At 37.5% G+C, this 19330-nt stretch overlaps 1 protein-coding gene and 1 long non-coding RNA gene across 2 annotated transcripts in view; both read left to right on the forward strand.

Moving 5' to 3' along the window:
• The first annotated feature begins 1585 nt into the window (after positions 1–1585).
• The window catches only part of LOC127519082 (inactive dipeptidyl peptidase 10-like), a 69486-nt gene continuing 51741 nt past the window's right edge, over positions 1586–19330 (forward strand). The window contains exon 1 of the mRNA XM_051906522.1: positions 1586–1791. Coding sequence (XP_051762482.1) covers positions 1726–1791 — 66 coding nt within the window. The 5' untranslated portion in view covers positions 1586–1725. The remainder of the gene's footprint in view (positions 1792–19330) is intronic.
• LOC127519083 (uncharacterized) lies at positions 2419–3685 on the forward strand. The gene is made up of 3 exons (XR_007931720.1): positions 2419–2843; positions 2946–3047; positions 3456–3685. It is a non-coding gene; the product is annotated as an uncharacterized LOC127519083 (long non-coding RNA).

Raw genomic sequence — 19330 nt, forward strand, 5'->3', positions numbered from 1 at the left:
GCTTTATCCAGTATGATAAACAGATTTAATTTAAGCTTTTACATATTGAGAATTTATGGGTGAACTATCCCTTTAAGTGTGTTCACGCCATGTTGTAATAGACAGAAGCGGAAGTCGTCATAGTTGGGTAAACTTTTATAGCGGTGAATGAGAGACTACATTAAATATTTTTTGTGTTTCCATTTGTGCAAATAGCAAAAGAAAAACTTCACAAGAGTGTTTCAACTTTCAAAAAGAGGGGAAAAAATAGAGAGCGACTGATAACATTAGGTCAGAAGAGAGAAAGATGTCATTTTTACCATCACTCCCATAGCTGAATTAGAAACATATGGAAGCCCGTTTCCAACACTAAATAAAAAAAAAATAAAAACAGTAATTGTGACTTTTTATCTCAGAATTCTGTCTTTTTTTTCTTGCAATTGCGTGATATAAAGTCAGAATTCTGACTTTTTAACTCTCAATTGTAAGAAAAAAAAGTCAGAATTCTGAGATATAAACTCGCAATTGTGTGATATAAAGTCAGAATTCTGACTTTTTCTCGCAATTCTGACTTTTTCTCACAGTTATAAAGTCAGAATTGCGTGATATAAAGTCACAATTCTGACTTTTTCTCGCAATTCTGACTTTTTCTCACAGTTATAAAGTCAGAATTGCGTGATATAAAGTCACAATTCTGACTTTTTCTCGCAATTCTGACTATATCACGCAATTGCGAGTTTATATCTCAGAATTCTGACTATCACGTAATTGCGAGTTTATATCTCGCAATTCTGACTTTATATCACGCAATTGCGAGAAAAAAAAGTCAAAATTGTGAGAAAAAAAAAGTCAGAATTGCGAGATATAAAGTCGCAATTACTGTTTTTATTTTTTTATTTAGTGGCGGAAAACAGACTTCCATAGAAACATCCTTAAAGCAGCGTTAACTTTTTTTTTTTTTTTTGTAGTTTGATGCAAATATAATATTAATACTAAATATAGTGTTATAAATGTACATACATTTTAAAAAAATTAAAATATAAAAAAACTTTGCAGGATTTACGATATTGATGACCGTTAAAACGCGTCATCACAGTCTGTGAAAAGGGCGCATTTTACTGTAATTTCTAGATGACAGCACACGTGACGTTCTACTCTAAATACTATTTTAAATACATATCCTATGTTATCATTAACATCATATTTAAATATATTCAGCTGTTTCTCAGGCTTCTGTATTCGTCATATTTAATGATCTTAGTAAATCGGGTTGAATCTGACTCTCGCGAGAGGTTAATTTGATTCTGCTACACGTTTTTACGCGATCGACCGTTGGCATCAGGTTTGCGCGCGCTCTGAATTTGTCAAACCTAAAAAAAATAAGCTCTGTAACTGTTTTTTTTTTTTGTTTGTTTGTTTGTTTTTGTTTTTTTTGTTTTTTAACTCGCCTCATGACAACAGATGAGTAGAGTTAAAACACCCTCTGATGTTAATTAAAGCACAAGGAACAGACTCAGATGCGGTTGGTTAGAGATGAACTGTATGAAAGCAGATCTCAGTGAGTTACAGTGACTCCAATACTGCATTACACACACACAGAGAGAGAGAGAGAGAGAGAGAGAGAGAGAACGAGGCGAGCATTGCTCAATTCATTCGCTTTCATGATGATCGAGGAGCTTCTGTCAGATAAACCATCACAGATTCAATTAATCGATCGCACCTTTGGATCTTCATCGCTTTTCCTCGATGAATCAAACCGCCAGCGTCTCTCATCATCAGGTCAAATGTCAGTCATCAGCCAAGAGCATCACAGTAAGTGTTTTTGTGTTTTTTTCCTCCCAATGCAGTGACAGGTTGATTGGCGTCACACAACTAATCAAACACAGATGATCAATAATAATGGGATTCCCATTAGCTGATGGGATTGTCATGTAACACAGTGATGTTTTGTTTTACTTTTTTACATTCATGACGCACAAAAAGTACCACAAATGCAGATGAAATCAGACCGATAAGATTACGAATATATGGATTCAGTTTTGTCAGCTGTACATGATAATCCAGTGATGCAGTTCTCCAATGCATTAAGAAAGGCAATATTTACAATGTGAGTTTAGTGTTTGTTTGGTCATCTTAAAAGTCCATGCATGACAAACACCCCACCCTGCAAACTTCACCCGTTTTATCGTGAAAGAATATAGTATATTAGATGCTTTAATGCTTTAAAAGTATTGTTCTGTTTAGTTCATGTTAACTTCAATTTTGGAGTGTTACTGATAATTTTATTCATGGATAGACTACCATAGAATATCATGAATTTTCCAATCCTAAACTAAGTTTTCTTCTCTGAATGGTGAAAAAAAAACTGTCCTCTTTGTTCCCCAAAAATGAAAATTCTGTCATTTACTCACCCTCATGTCGTTCCAAACCCGTAAGACTTTTGTTCATCTTCGTAACACAAATGAAGATCTTTTTGATGCAATCTGAGAGCTTTTTTTTTTTTTTTTTTTTTACGCTTCAAAAAGTTCATAAAGAGATCATAAAACGAATCCATATGAATTTAACGGTTTAGTACAAATTTTCTGAAAAGATATGATTGCTTTATACAGTATGATGAACAGATTGAATTTAGGCTTTTATTCACATAAAAACATTCATCAATTCACACATCAGTTATGGTAAACAGAAGCTCATGTGTGAGAACCATTGAGGTTCGTTCTCGTGTTACGCAGCACGTTTGAGCTTCAGCAAGAACCAATGAGGTTCGTTCTCGTGTTACGCAGCACGTTTGAGCTTCAGCAAGAACCAATGAGGTTCGTTCTCGTGTTACGCAGCACGTTTGAGCTTCAGCAAGAACCAATGAGGTTTGTTCTCGTGTTACGCAGCACGTTTGAGCTTCAGCAAGAACCAATGAGGTTCGTTCTCGTGTTACGCAGCACGTTTGCGCTTCAGCAAGAACCAATGAGGTTCGTTCTCGTGTTACGCAGCACGTTTGAGCTTCAGCAAGAACCAATGAGGTTCGTTCTCGTGTTACGCAGCACGTTTGAGCTTCAGCAAGAACCAATGAGGTTCATTCTCGTGTTACGCAGCACGTTTGCGCTTCCGCAGGAACCAATGAGGTTCGTTCTCGTGTTACGCAGCACGTTTGAGCTTCCGCAAGAACCAATGAGGTTCATTCTCGTGTTACGCAGCACGTTTGAGCTTCTGCAAGAACTAATGAGGTTCATTCTCGTGTTACGCAGCACGTTTGCGCTTCAGCAAGAACCAATGAGGTTCATTCTCGTGTTACGCAGCACGTTTGAGCTTCCGCAAGAACCAATGAGGTTCATTCTCGTGTTACGCAGCACGTTTGCGCTTCCGCAGGAACCAATGAGGTTCGTTCTCGTGTTACGCAGCACGTTTGCGCTTCCGCAAGAACCAGTGAGGTTTGTTCTCGTGTTACGCAGCACGTTTGAGCTTCAGCAAGAACCAATGAGGTTCGTTCTCGTGTTACGCAGCACGTTTGAGCTTCAGCAAGAACCAATGAGGTTCGTTCTCGTGTTACGCAGCACGTTTGAGCTTCAGCAAGAACCAATGAGGTTCATTCTCGTGTTACGCAGCACGTTTGAGCTTCCGCAAGAACCAATGAGGTTCATTCTCGTGTTACGCAGCACGTTTGAGCTTCAGCAAGAACTAATGAGGTTCATTCTCGTGTTACGCAGCACGTTTGAGCTTCCGCAAGAACCAATGAGGTTCATTCGAACGCAGCATGTTTGAGCTCATTAAATGAACCTCATTGGTTCTTGCTGAAGCTCAAATGTGCTGCATAAGTGTGTGTGTGTGAGTTTGTGTGTGAATGAGTCACTGCTATGATCGGTTCCTCTCACAGCCGTCAGGACATGAGAGGTCGACCAGTAACCATCATCCCTCATCACTCTGTCCATCATCTCAAATGCACATTACACACACACAATGCAGTTAGTATGATACTAGTGTGTGTTTGTGCGCTCATATTACTTCAGAAAGGCTATCCGATATGCTTATAACAGAGACTCAGGTTACACACACACACATACACAGAGTCATAGAAAGCATCGCAGCACTTCCCAATATTACACTGAAACGTGTATCTGCCGTGACAAACACAAGTGTAATTATCTGAGAGAGCGAGAGCATCTTCTAATTAAATGAGAGTCTCGTCTGCTGGGTCGAGAATATCTGATAGCGGCCGGACACTCAGACAGATGAGATCAAGAGAAGGAAAGTGACATTAGAGGAACTGAAATGACAAAAGAAATGATTAAAAGAGACGATGTTCAGAACACAAATATTAGCTGCTTCTACTCTGAGCTCAGATACATATGTGTGACATATGTCTCAAAATACCATTTTTATAATGACTTGTATAGCATTAAATCTGATGCAATATAGCATCACCAAAATTTCTGTCCCAAATAATCCTGATGAGAATTTAGACAGTGATTCAAAAGAGTGATACATTGTTAGAAATTGAGTATTTCTGTAGTATGTATTTAGTAAATGTAGTATTTTTTAGAGTTGAGAGATAATTTCGATTTTATAAAACTGTGCACACGTTATTCACCCAGTATGTATTCATATATGTTAGACAATGTCCATCACAGCCTGGCTTCATTCCAAAGTACCTATAAATGATTCATAGCCTTTACCTTTCTGGCCTTTACAGCCGCTGGAGTGTTTGTCAATTTTGCTTTGCAAATACTCTAATAGTTTCCCGTTATTGGTTTCATGGCATGTCAAAGAGGAATTAAAGATGGTTGCTTGTAGATGATGATGGTTGTTGGTGGGCGGCAGCTCGCTAATGTGCCGCATAACTCCACACGCTCCCACGCAACAGATGCAGAAACATGCAAACACCAGAGCGTTTGTGTATTCCAATGTAAATTCTTCTTTCATTTGATGTTTACATGGTGTCCAGGTTAAAGCTGTTTACCCTATGAACAGTAAACCAGCACCACAGCCTAGTATTTTGCATGTTTATTATTTATTTAAACATACTATTTATTAAAATCAAATTGCACTCTCCATCAGGTTTGTGTATTTTCAAAGGGGACCTATTATGCCCTTTTACAACGTCTTGATTTTGTTTTTGGGCTCTACTACAAAAGTTATTCAGTCAAGATCAGTGATTTTTTTTCTTTTGTTATTTGATTAACTTCAGGGACGTCAATTGGGTATGGCGGCTGCCATACCTTGGCTGCCTGGTCAGATCAATGCAAGTAATATATTTTTTATTGCAGGATTAATAGAGTTATATTACTACGAGTAATATATAATTTGTATTGTTAAATAAAACAGAAAAGTAAGTGAATTAAAGTGAATCTGGTTGTTATATCAGAGGTGTTTAAGTTACTGGTAATGAGAATCTGCTCAGTATCTCTCAAAACGCTGAATAAGTTTATATTTAGCACAAGTTTACTAAGCTCTGCATGCGCACAAATCCTCTCGTTATAATAAACAAAGTGGAGACACGATGTAAATAAAAGATTCATTGTGCAGTTTTGACAGATTCATTGATTAAAACGGAAGTTTTCACACTCGATCAGTTGCCCTGAACTGACAGCTTCAGTAACGTTAATTAGGAAGCGCTCTTTACTCGCTGTTTAATTTCATTTGCAATTTGAAGAAAGTTTTTTTTTTCTTCATGAGACGTTGTGACTTTTCCTACATACTTCAGGAAAAAAATAAATAAAAAAAATAAATAAATAGAGTTTTAACTGTTATAATAGTGATTGCCGGTGATAGCGGTCTTTTTGGATTTTAAAATAAAACAGTAACACTTTACAATAAGGTTCATTAGTTAAACATTAGTTAAAGGTGCAATATGTAAAAACTTTGTCCGCTAGAGGCCTATTCAAAACAAAGGCGTAGCTTGATGACGCCAAGTTTGAGCGCAGAATCTTGGGACATGTGGTCTTCACCTCAACAGACGGTGCAAAAGAATAGGGATAGGACTCGGGAAGAAATCATGTTCATGGATGCGATTATTAACGTTACTGTAGTATGAAGCAGAGCAGGACCGAGTGTTGTGGGAGCTGAACGAGGCCGCTGGAGCGATTGTGCAACACACACCTCACGAGCAGCAGAACTTTTATTATGCCACAGTCGCCGGCGCTGCTTCCGCTTTCCCGGTCATGAGTATGAGGTAACACAGCTCTGTTTATTACATTAGATACACTTGAGTGTGTTGAAAATTATGTTATAACGTTACTCTGTGTGTTCGCTCGGCGGCTGCTGTGAGACACTTGTTTGAGACACACTGCAGTAAGATAGATCGATTTAAGAATATCATATTAAATGCTGGGTGGCTTGTGTTGATAAATGGCATGCAATTCATTTTAAAACGTATTGCATGATGGAGTAAATGCTGTATTACTGTTACTAAAAATAAAACTGCATCTGATTATGCTATGTTAGCTACTTGACAAAATAGTGTTTTTCTCTGAGACATGGTAAAGCATGGTACTCGCAAAAAAATCAAGAAAATCAGATTTAAACAATAAGGCTAAACGTGTTGAGCTATATAACAACAATTAGTTTTCTGTCTATAAATATATCAAAACAGTTGTTCCCTTGTCTATTAAAAAGTGTAATATATTAAAGCGTCTTTGGTGTTTCCATGGTTTCTACAAAATTAAACCGGAAACCGAGTGTAACGCGGGTATGACGCAATTGACAGGCGACTCCTCACACGTCCCGAAGCCTTGGTTAAAATTGCAATTTTCTCACGATTTACAAATAGTTGGAAACATTTGGGATATTGTAAGTACTCAAGTGAATAAAATATATAACACTGGCCTAGTGGTTTTTGGATATTTTACTGCAAAAACATTACATATTGCACCTTTATTGTATTAACTAACATGAACTAACCATGAGCAATACATTTGTTACTGTATTTACTAATCTTCGTTAACGTTAGTTAATGAAAATACAGTTGTTCATTGTTTGTTCCTGTTAGTTCACAGTGCATTAACTAATGTTAACAAGATTTTAATAATCTATTAGTAAATGTTGAAATTAACATTAACAAAGATTAATAAATGCTGTATAAGTGCTGTTCGTTATTAGTTCATGTTAACTAATGTAGTTAACTAATGTTACCTAATGAACCTTATTGTAAAGTGTTACCAATAAAACATTTAGCTTTTTTCAAGTGTTAGTTTTCCTACATCACGAAACTTTTCAAATATTGAGCCTTAAGGTGCTGGAAAACGTTGTGTGAAGTAGGCTACTTGGACTGTCGCTTCGAAAGAGTAAGATTGGATGACGTCGTCAGACTCTTTTGGTGAAATGACCAGATATGCTATTTTAGGCTGCTGTCACTTTAAGACTAAATGCAATATATTACATCTAATATAATGACACACATCCGACTTTTTTCTCAACTGTTTACATTTAGTTAAGACATAACTGGCTGTGTTTACCATGATTTGCCATTTTGCCATACATTTATGTGTATTTGTCCATTCAAGAGCAAGAAGAGTATTCGTGTGCGTTCTGTGTGGATGAAGCGCCATATGCCTGACGTGTCACGTTCGTATATGGTTTAATATAACGTAAATGATGTCTCTTATTGAAATATATAGTAGAAAACCTATTAAAGAATTACGTTATTTAAAAAATCCATTACATATTTGGACAATGGGGGCGCCATTTTGTTTAGGTGCGCAGTGCGTTCTATGTCGATGACGTCAAATGGTTGCACTCAGTGAGCTACTGATGCTGCCCTGTTGCTATTTTTACAGAAACACAACTTGGAATATAATATACAATGCCAATTTTCAGTCGATGGGCCACAAGAGAAGAGATGCAAGTCTTCACTGCTTTACTAGTGATAAGAGGAGAAAAGAATGGGAAGTAATGAAGACGAAAACTTCCTAAAGAACCACGTCTTTGTTCTCTCCCAATTTAGCCCTGATGCCTTTGATACTTTTGATTATGTTTTGGTGCAACGGTAATCTACTAACACATTCAAGTCTTAATACCCGCGGGGTTCCTTTTAAAACATGATCAGCTTTTTCAATTTGAGCCAGAGCGCAAAATTAATGAGGATGAAAACATTGAAGCCGTGCAATGTCTCTGTGGCTGTTCGAACTACTGTTGTATGATTGATGTGTTAAAATCGTCTGATATGTCACCTGAATGCATTACGCACAGTTAAACATGTTGAGAAGATCCCGTGCATCACAGCACACACAAGCTTTGAGGCAGTCTGTCTCAATTCAGATGTGTTATGGGCTGCCCTCATCAGTCTCCACAACAGACGCGGCATTTGGTTAAAGCATACACTTATATCCATTGCCAACTGTAAGCTCTTTCAGCTGTGGTCTACTAAAAGCCTCAAAGGCACCAGGGCTTGTGAAGAGAACAAAAACACGGATCTTTAGGAAGTTTTATTCATCCACATTATTCACAACTTCCCATTCTTTTCTCCTTTTATCGCTAGTAAAGCAGTGAAGACTTGCATCGGTTCTCTTGTTGCTCATCGACTTAAAATTACAACCAAAAGCTGCATAATGTGGCATCACATATTATATTCCGAGTTGTGTTGCATTAAAAATAGCAACAGGGCAGCATCAGTAGCTCACTGAGTGCAACCATTTGACGTCATCGACATAGAAAGCACTGTGCGCCTAAACAAAATGCCACCCCCCATTGTCCAAATATGCCATGGATTTTTTAAATAACAAATCTTTCATGGGTTTTCTACTACATATTTCAATAAGAGACATCATTTACGTTATATTAAGCATGTGCTTTATTAAATACACAGAAAGAAAAAGACTGAAAAATGTCTATGCACACTCTTCCAGCCTAGGTTGAAGTCATTTTGTAGATACATTAACAACGATTTAGACAAATTCTGTAATTTAATGGAAAACTGTGTAAGTGGCACATTCAGTAGTACATACTGAGGCTCAAAGATGCACTAGTCCTCAACACCTCAGAGACATGCCAGTTGATTTGTGAGGAGAGCAATTACATGTTTATTTTCTAAAATCAAAATAAAACTGAAGACCTCAAAATTGCAATAAATCAAGGTCGACACAACAGCCTCATCTCAGTTAAGCTTAAGTGCTCAAAAACAGCTTAAGTAAACCAATATCATTCAATAAAAGGTCTCTTGAATATGAAGGATACGTAAAATATTGTTAAGTAAAATTAAATAGTCAAAGCCTACTTACACTGGATGTGCTGGTTTCGGCCTCATCTCATATATTAAACACCTGCGATTCACAACTACCTGCTAATACACTTGCATTCCTCTAAAGTAGCCTTGTTTGACGAGTTTGGGTGAGTAAAGGCAAAAGTTTCAAGATATAGTACCTTCAATGCCCTGTAGATGGCGATATCAATTTTTTTGTAGCAGAAAAAAACAGCTGCAGAAAAAGTTAGGTGCCATGCAAAATGTAACAAGTAATTGCATTACTCAGCACAAATGTTTTTGGACTGAAGAGTACATATACTTATTCAAAAATGTAGTCAAGCGGAGCGTAAAAGTTGCTTTGATACTAAGTAAAGCTAAAAAGTAGCCAAAAAGATACTTAAAGGGGACCTATTATGCCCCTTTTCACAAAATGTAATAAAAGTCTCTGGTGTCCCCAGTATGCGTCTGAAGTTTCAGCTCAAAATACCCCACAGATCATTTATTATAGCTTGTCAAATTTGCCCCTATTTGGTTGTGAGGAAAAACATGCCATTTTTGTGTGTGTCCCTTTAAATGCAAATGAGCTGCTGCTCCCGGCCCCCTTTCCAGAAGAGGGCGGAGCTTTAACAGCTCACGCTTCGGTTGCTCAACAACAACAAAGCTGGAGAATCTCACGCAGCCAAAATGACGAAAGTGTTCAGCCTTACACTGTTCAAACCGGAGTCGACACTGATGGAGAGACTCAGGAAGAAGTTACAACTTTTACTGGACGTTTCTGAATGGTTAGTGGATAAATTTAAGTAGTTTCTGTGGAGTTGTTTCAACTCATCGACTAGCATGTGCCGTCATGTTAATCTTTTGTGCAAAACCCGTATGGACGCCCACTATACATAGCGCACCTGTTTGCCAAACAGAGTCATACACACCAGGCTAATGTTTATGATTGCTATCAAATGCTGTGAATGGTCTAATATATTTTCCAAAATATCGCTCAGACAGAAACGCTCCTTTTTTAGCAATCGATCTTGTCAGGGTCAACTTGCAGTCTATCCAAGCTAACGAGACTCTAAATAGTGTTCAGTGCTCATCTGTGCAGCCAACGACAGAACAGTTAGCATGATTTGCTCAAACTTTTGCCATGTTGTTAGAACTGGTACACTGTTGTCGCTTGCGAAAACAAAATGGCGGCGCTGTGGGCGGAAACATGCAATGTGGTAATATAATAATAAGATCCCCTTCCTACGTCACTAGGGGAGCGAAATCTGAGCAGCTCGTTTTTTCACATGTTTGCAGAGAAAGGCTTGCCAAAACAAAGTTACTGGGTTGTCCTTTTTCACGTTTACTGGGTTGGTAGATGCGATTATAGCACTTAAACATGGAAGAAGTCAGATTTTCATGATTTGTCCCCTTTAAGTACAGTAACAAATTACATTTACTCAAATACTCCCTTTGGAGAGACTTTGTGCTTTGTAACTTTGCAGAGCTTTTTCATGCTCAAACAGCAAAATTACACTCTGAAGACAGTTGAACATGGAAAAAAGTATAATAGGAGCTCTTTAACAGTCTGTTCGACCCATAGCCTATTTTTGTGCTGTTGATTATTTCCTCATCTTCATGTTTTGCCTCCTTGGAAGAAACATCTGGTGTTTCTTAGCAGCAGTGACAGAGTTTAGTGAGCACTTTCTTCCCACGCATTTTTCCACAGTTGTAATGGATCTAATGGCTCTTCATGTTCGTGTTGCACGCTGATGCATAATTGGTCGCCATCTAGTGGCCCATTTCAGCATCTGTTCCTGATTTAGAAGATCTTGATTTGCACTAGTGATGCTGTGCGTTTGGTTCTCAGGTGTTAGTGGATGTTAAAGCCTTGTGCTGATTTACAATGTGAGAGAATCTCTTTTATTTGTTAGTTTATTGTGTGAGGTACCAGAATTAATTAGAAGTTATTCTGTAATAATATCAATTTGACTTCACTGACACCATCAGATGAGAATTGAGCTGAATGATGACACTATTGTCTTCTGTAGAGCCCATTATAGATGAGCTGAACTTGTTTCATAATTGATGATCTTTACACAGTTACTGAACTGAACTGAATTGAGCTGAATAATGACATTATTGTCTTTTTAGAGCTGCTTTATAGGCAGAATTTGAATTTGTCTCATATTTGATGAAGTTGCTGCTTTGAAACAACCTGTATTGTATAAAGCACTATAGAAATAAAGGTGAGTTGACCAGAGCTCTTGTAATTTATTGCCACATGTTGGCAATGTTGGGTGTAATGCATTATTAAGTAATTAATTACTGTAATTTAATTACTTTTCCCTTGAAAAAGTAAAGTAAGGGATTACTCTTAATTACATTACTTAGTTACTTCTGATGTAATTGAATTAAATGCCGTAGAACAATTCTATATAACACAATAGTGGATTTGACATAAAAATTTAACATCTAATGTTAATATATGGTTTAAGTGTAACCTTATCCCTTTAATACTTTGGTCAGTTCAAGAATAATTTATGCAATTTTATATTATTGAAAGAATTAGCAGTTTATATATTTAGCAGTAATATAGTATTCGGAGGGGATATTTGTTTTTAATGACCCTACAAGTTTGATAAATATTTTATATTTTTTAATTTTTTTAAATATGAGGGAAGAACAAAACACTAAACTTAAGGTATTTATCTGACAAAATTATTTGGCATAAAAAGGGAAACTACAGCTACAGTTTTTATTTTACTATGCAAGAAAAGAAAATGCATAGAAAAAAAAGCTCAATGGAAGAAGCATACAGTGATACAACATAATCAGTTATTAATATTTGGTTGACTCTCTCTTGTTTTTGCATGCGTTCATAATTTCTTTGTATGACAGCCTGGACAAAAATGATGGCACAGTTTGGCATGTTTCATTGTGTTATCACAAATAAAACAATCGACTCCAAGCACAACTGACTACAAAATCTTTAATAATATTTAAATAAATTGGAAGATGTCACTTTTGCCCACTACTGCACCCAATACATCTATCAAATTGATGTGATTAAGTTCATAATCGCAACCATAATGGTAGTAAAATATGTGGCATATGCTGATTTCAAGTCTTCAGATCACTTTTGATGTACTGACTGCCTGTACTGCTCAGTCGTGACCACTAGAGAGCGTCTGTGGTTCATACAGCATCAGTTCAACATGGCAGCCTGCATGAACTTTATTGAATCGATTACTAAAAATAAAGAAAACACTGAAGTCAGTCGTGTTGATTGATGCATTTATTTTAAGATGATTCTAAGATGATTCTATGGGTCATTCCTGCTTTTCAGTACATGATAATATACTACATAAAATATTAAACAGTAAAGTTTTAAAGATGTGAATCATATTAGTTTGTTGTTATTTGATCACAGTATCACAGTGCAGTGAATTTTAAAGCGCTTAATTCTGATTGTCCTTAGAAAAATGTACCACACCTTAGATTAAAAATACGGCTCTCTCTGGGTCAGAACACAGATCTGAATGTTCGCTGTGATTGTCAAAGGTTTAATAGACAGAGAGGAATCGCTGTCATTTAGGAATAAGATCACATGGGTGTTTGAATCGAGAGCGCCATCTTTTAACGATTAATCATGCAGCTCAACGCCAATTGTTTTCATGTGCACCAATGTGATTATTTCCAATAATCAGAGTAAGAACTTAATCGCAGTACGATGTTTTCAGTGATGCTTCAAAAAAATATCTTCACTTCTATGCTTTTGACCATCAATATTCATAATTAATCAACGGCATGTGATTCAAAGCCAAAGTGCTGTTTCATCCCACTTTTGGTCTTTCTCACGTGTATCAGAACAGCAGTGTTGAGCAGCTGTAGTCACGCCAGTGCAACCTAATTAAACTTAGTCACACTCGCCGTAAAAATGCTCTGATATTGTTGATCAGCTTGTGTGTCAATTTTAAAGCTGTGATCCTCAATTAAGAGAGTGTCAGTAAGGTCGCCGGGGTCAGAGGACAGAAGATTTAAAGAACTTTATTAATAGTGCTGAATCCAGCACGTACTTGTGCAATTATCACTCTGACCCAGAATAATTAGCATACACTCCCAAGAGACAGAGAGAGAACGCCGTCTCACCTTAATGAGTGTAAAGCCACCGGCACACACACCAGATGAAACCAGGACACACAGCTGAGCTCCATCCAGGTTCTTTTTTAAAGATCCAGTGAGCTGCAGTTCAGCGCTTGTTCTGGCTAGTCGACTAGTTCATCCATTTTAAAAATATGTGGTTTCCTCACTGTCAGCAGATTCATCATTCATTTATCTTGACTTGAAGGATAGTGAGCTATTCCTGGAGAACACAGACCGACAGCTGCTGGACATCAGCAGGAGTGATACTTTAATACAGCCCAGATTTTGTCCCACTTTGAATTAAGGGCGCAAAATTCCTGGAATTTTCAAAGTTGCAAACTTTCCATGGGAATTAATGGGAATAAACTGGAAATTTGCAAAATTGTAGGTAAGCCTATAACAGGGAACTGAATTAGGGTTAAAAAATTCCAGGAATTTTCAAAGTTGGAAACTTTCCATGGGAATTAATTGGTGTATATGGGAATTAATGGGAATAAACTGGAAATTTGCAAAATTGCAGAGTAGCCTATAACAGGGAACTGAATTAGGGTTGCAAATTTCCAAGAATTTTCAAAGTTGGAAACTTTCCATGGGAATTAATGGAAATATATAAGTTGGCAACTTTCCATGGGAATTAATGGGAATAAACTGGAAATTTGCAAAATTGTAGGTAAGCCTATAATAGGGAACTGAATTAGGGTTAAAAAATTCCAGAAATTTTCAGTTGGAAACTTTCCATGGGAATGAATGGGAAGAAATGGGAAGAAACTGGAAATGTGCAAAATTGCAGGTTAGCCTATAACAGGGAAACTGAATTAGGGTTGAAAAAATCCAGAAATTTTCAAAGTTGGAAACTTTCCATGGGAATTAATTGGAGTATATGGGAATTAATGGAAATAAACTGGAAATGTGCAAAATTGCAGAGTAGCCTATAACATGGAACTGAATTAGGGTTGCAAATTTCCAAGAATTTTCAAAGTTGGAAACTTTCCATGGGAATTAATGGGAATAAACTGGAAATTTGCAAAATTGCAGAGTAGCCTATAACAGGGAACTGAATTAGGGTTGCAAATTTCCAAGAATTTTCAAAGTTGGAAACTTTCCATGGGAATTAATGGGAATAAACTGGAAATTTGCAAAATTGCAGAGTAGCCTATAACATGGAACTGAATTAGGGTTGCAAATTTCAGAAATTTTCAAAGTTGGAAACTTTCCATGGGAATTAATGGGAATGTAGGAGCCATTTTAATGCAATGTATGTTTTGTCCATTGGGTGTCGCTCTAATGTGGCTGTATATTTAGAGCACGGAGTTAATGAGACGACAGGTGTGTTTGGTGGCTGGGAGGCAAACAGTTTTTGACCGTGCTAAGCCATACATCGTTTTTACCGCACAGATGAGTGCTTACGTGTTGACATGGATTGTGGATAAAGAGTTTGTTCTGTCTGCAAAGTATGAATTTTATGCTTGGGAATTATGAACAGTATAAGAACGAGAGCTCACAGAAAGCAGATTGGAAGCAGTGTTTATTGACTGGAACAAAATAAAGAGACAGTTTGCATTTTAACATCTGCGCGTATGGACTTCATTGGCACGCGTACTTAACTTGCTTATTTCTGCCACCGACACCAGCGGTTTAAAGGAAGGCCGTAATATTAGTCAAAAACTTTGCTTCGAGCATATTAGTCAAAAGATCTGCTACTATGATCGTCGAATTCGCTGCAAGTGAACTATGAGCTGGACGTGGACGACACTTTGAATACGGAGGCTTCGTTGAGTATGAATTTCAATGCAACGTGTACCTGCATCATGGACATTGGATTTCGTAGTGGAAACCTGAGGACGAGCTGTGGATTATCTGTGGTTCCTGGTGGATTCAGTTTGTTGTTCTTGGTGGATTCGTTGTTCATGCTGGATTACTTCGCTGTTCATGTGGCCTGTTGCACAAAGCCAGTTTCAGTTTCTACCCAGGTAAGTTCAAGATTAGTTTGAGCAAACTCTGGTTTTTCGGGTTTATGAAGGTGGATTGGTTTTTAGCGGGGTTTGTTGATATGGTAACTGATGCTACACGGCTAACCTGCTCCGGAGCAGGTTTTATTCTGGGTTAGAGATCGCAAACCCAAACTCGACCAATCAGCTGTGAGTAAAGTGACATGTATCTGATGCAATAAAGCCACTCCCCCTGTATCTCTCGCTCCAAATTAAATCAGTTTATAGTGAAAACATTTTAGAGACAACATTTGCTGTTAATTATTTATTATATTTATATTAAATAAATTAAAATTATGAATAATTAATGACATATTCATATAATTAGGCCGATTATATTAATTGACAATATTAAACTTTGCTTTTAAATTAAAATAAATATAATACATGCATAATATATAATGCTTTTAAACAGATTAAGCTTACATGTATTCTTTTGAGCTCTTTGTGAAACTATAGCCTATTAATTATTTGGTCTATTTGTTTGATTCACATGCATTGATATAGTCAGATATTTTCTTTCAGCTGCCTTATCAAACTCTCACTGCAGCAGCAGTGTTTATTCCTGCTTTGTAAATGCGTTTTATTTCATATTTTTCATAACGATCTCTTAATCTTCGGAAGTGACATGAATTGCGTGGCTCTCTCGCGAGAAGTGAATCAAACTGACGTTCTCCTTGTTCTGTGTGATTGGCTGTTTGCCGCAAGTGTCAGACTTTCAGGTGCACGCGCTTTGCAAACTCTGGATTAAACCTGAGTTGACAGGGAAAGTTTAAAGCGAACGTTGTGCAACAGTTGAACCTGATCTAAACCAGGTTGGATTTATCTGGATTTGTCAACTGCAAACCTACTCTGAAACTCAGAGTTTGTTCAGCTAGCTTCATGCAACAGGCCACTGTTTTTAGTAAGCGTAGTTCAAGCAGCAGTAGTTCATCCACCGTATCAGCACATATACAGGCCGAGGCAGAGCTGCACTTGTAGCACGTGCTACTGCATTAAAGAATAAACATGCACTTGAAACGCAGCAGGAGGAACTGAGAAGAAAAATGGAACAACTTGAATTAGATGCTGAGATTGCAGCATCTACTGCAAAAATTGCTGTTTTTAGTACCATTGATGGGCATAGCCAATGTTCACATGCTAGTAGTTCACATTCTAAAGGAAAAATGTTATCAAAGTCTCAGATTTCAAAGGATGTGACAGGAAATGAAGTTCTTTATTCTACAAGACCAAAGATGTTGAACCCACAAGCTACTGAATATGTGCCAGTGAGTCAAAAATCAATGGATAGAGCTGGTGTTATCAGCATCGTTCCATCACAATCAGTTGGTGCTTCTTGTAATGTCACAACACAATCAACATTAAAGCAGCCTAAAGCAGTATTGACCACTCAAGAAAGCAGTACTTACATGACTTGCATTCCTTTGATCAACACTCCAGAGGTAACATGGCAACATCTCAAGCTTTGAACTGTCTTCCATCTCAAGGTGAACCTTTGTATGAGATTCTGAAAAGACAGGAGGAATTAACTACATATTTGGTACATCAAGCTCAACCTAACAGGCTTCCTAAAAGAGAAATCCCAATCTTTGATGGTAATCCACTTCAGTATGTACCATTCATTCGAGCTTTTGAGCATTGTGTTGAAGAAAAGACTCACAATAAAAGAGACTGCTTGTATTTTCTGGAGCAATTCACCATAGGACAACCTAGAGAGCTGGTTCAGAGTTGCCAGCATTGTGATCCAGATGTGGGCTATCCATTACCCAAGAAACTTTTGAAAGAGCAATTCGGTAATGAGTTTAAGATTGCTGCTTCATATATGGAAAAGGCTTTGAGTTGGCCATTATTAAAGAATGAGGATGCACAAGGTTTACATGCATATTCATTGTTTTACGTGCATGCAGTAACATTATTGAAGAGAATTCTTACATGCAAGAGCTTAACATGCCAAACAATATGAGAACTGTGGTAATGAAGCTACCTTTGAAATTGAGAGAACGTTGGAGGGAAAGAGCTTGTGAGATTATGGAGCTGAATCAAGGTAGAGCCAAATTCTCACATGTTGTGGAGTTTATTAAAAGACAGGCAAAGATGGCATCAGATCCTGTCTTTGGATGTATTCAGGACAAACAACCAAGTGCAGTGAATCCAAGCAAGCCATTTAAAAGAAATAGTTTTGCTACAAATATTGTTACTTCAGGTCCAAGGAGAAATGTAACACCACAACAGAGAGATCATTCAGCGTATAAAACAAAGGACAAAAGATCTTGCTTGTTTTGTTCTGGCAATCATGTGTTGGAAAAGTGTGATGCTTTTGAAAGAAGGTCACAACGAGAAAAGCTTGACTTTTTGAGAGCAAAAGGAATTTGTTTCATCTGTCTGAATACTGGACATGTAAGCAACTAATGTGACAACCGCCTTGTGTGTAAAGTTTGCAATCAGACCCATCCTTCAGTGTTGCACATACATCGCAAACCAGCTGTGGAGGACAAGGGGCAAAGGAGCAGTTTAATTTCTGCACAAACTTGTGGACATACAGGGGCCAGTAATGAGAAGTGCCTACTGTCAATTATTCCAGTGCAAGTAAAATCAGCCAAAAGAGACAAACTGATTCAAACATATGCCTTTCTGGATCCTGGGAGTTCAGCTACTTTTTGCTCAGAACTGTTGATGAATGAACTGAACATCAGAGGTAAAAAGGTCAACATTTGTCTGCGTACCATGGGACAAGAGCAGTCTGTATCTTGTAATGTTGTTATTGGCTTAGAGGTTGGTGGAATTAACAGCAATCGTTTCTTTTCCCTTCCTGAAGTGTACACTCAGAAGAGAATGCCTGTCAACTCAGGCAACATTGTAACACAGGAGGAAATATCCAACTGGCCATATTTGGACAGAGTAAACATCCCACACATTGAGGCTAATGTTGACTTGCATATTGGAGTCAATGCATCCCAAGTGTTGGAGCCATGGGAGGTAATAAACAGCTATGGTAATGGACCATATGCCATTAGAACCCTATTGGGGTAGGTTGTTAATGGACTTTCAGAGAAGAGCAGTGACTGCTGGCACACCTTCTGTTACTGTTAACAGGATCTCTATTGGAAGGCTCAAGGAATTGCTTCAAAATCAGTCTAAACATGACTTCAATGAAAACATGGTGGAGAAGGAAATGTCCAGAGAGGATCAGAGGCTTGTGGAAATAATGGACAAGTCAGTTAAGATTCAAGATATACAGGAAGATCACCTGTTTGACAAGAAAGCAGCACAACAATCACTTGTAGAGTTATGAGCTTCTGAACAAGAACTTAAGGTAAAAAAGATGGAAAGATCAATCCAAGATCAGGCTACTCTTGTGCAAATGGCTGAAGTTGGTGAAGACATTCTGATAAAGTCAGGTTTGGTTATTCAAAGGTTTAATGAAGATGAGAAGGAAGGAGAATTGTTTGATTCTGATGAAATGGATTTTAAAGCATCATTACATGCTCTTTTAAGAAACTTCTTAGACCAATCAAAGGAGAACTTTGCTTTGTTAAAGGAAAATACACAAGCAAGCCAGGAATGTCAAAGTAATGTCAAGGATGAGGACCAGACTCAAGAGGACCTATGTCTGGAAAATGCAGACCAGGAATCAAAGTCAAGAGATCATAAAGAAGCTATTGTCATCCTAAAAGATACACCAAATCCTAACACTTATCACTTTATCACCTACTTCTTAGAGTGGAAAAGATTAGAAGCATTAGTTGCTTGGATGATCAAGTTGAGAAAACTGCTGAATAGGCTGCATTTCAAAAGGGAAGAACTGCTGGCACTGAAAAGAGTTGCAAAGCTACTATATCCACCATAAATGGTTTGTCATTGAAAATCTTTGAAGCTGACATGACAAGTAGATCAAGTAATGAAACCTTTCGAAAGGTTTAGTAAATACAGTAAAGATTAAAACTAATGGTAGTGTTTTAGAAAGACTTGTTAAAAGCTTTGGTTTTACTGGAGACAAATGATTAAGGGGAATAAGAGTTTGTGGTTGTAACAATGTCACAATTTATTATCAAATGTTGTATTATGGCTCCTT

Source organism: Ctenopharyngodon idella, chromosome 9, assembly GCF_019924925.1.
Source record: "Ctenopharyngodon idella isolate HZGC_01 chromosome 9, HZGC01, whole genome shotgun sequence".
Lineage (NCBI taxonomy): Eukaryota > Metazoa > Chordata > Actinopteri > Cypriniformes > Xenocyprididae > Ctenopharyngodon > Ctenopharyngodon idella.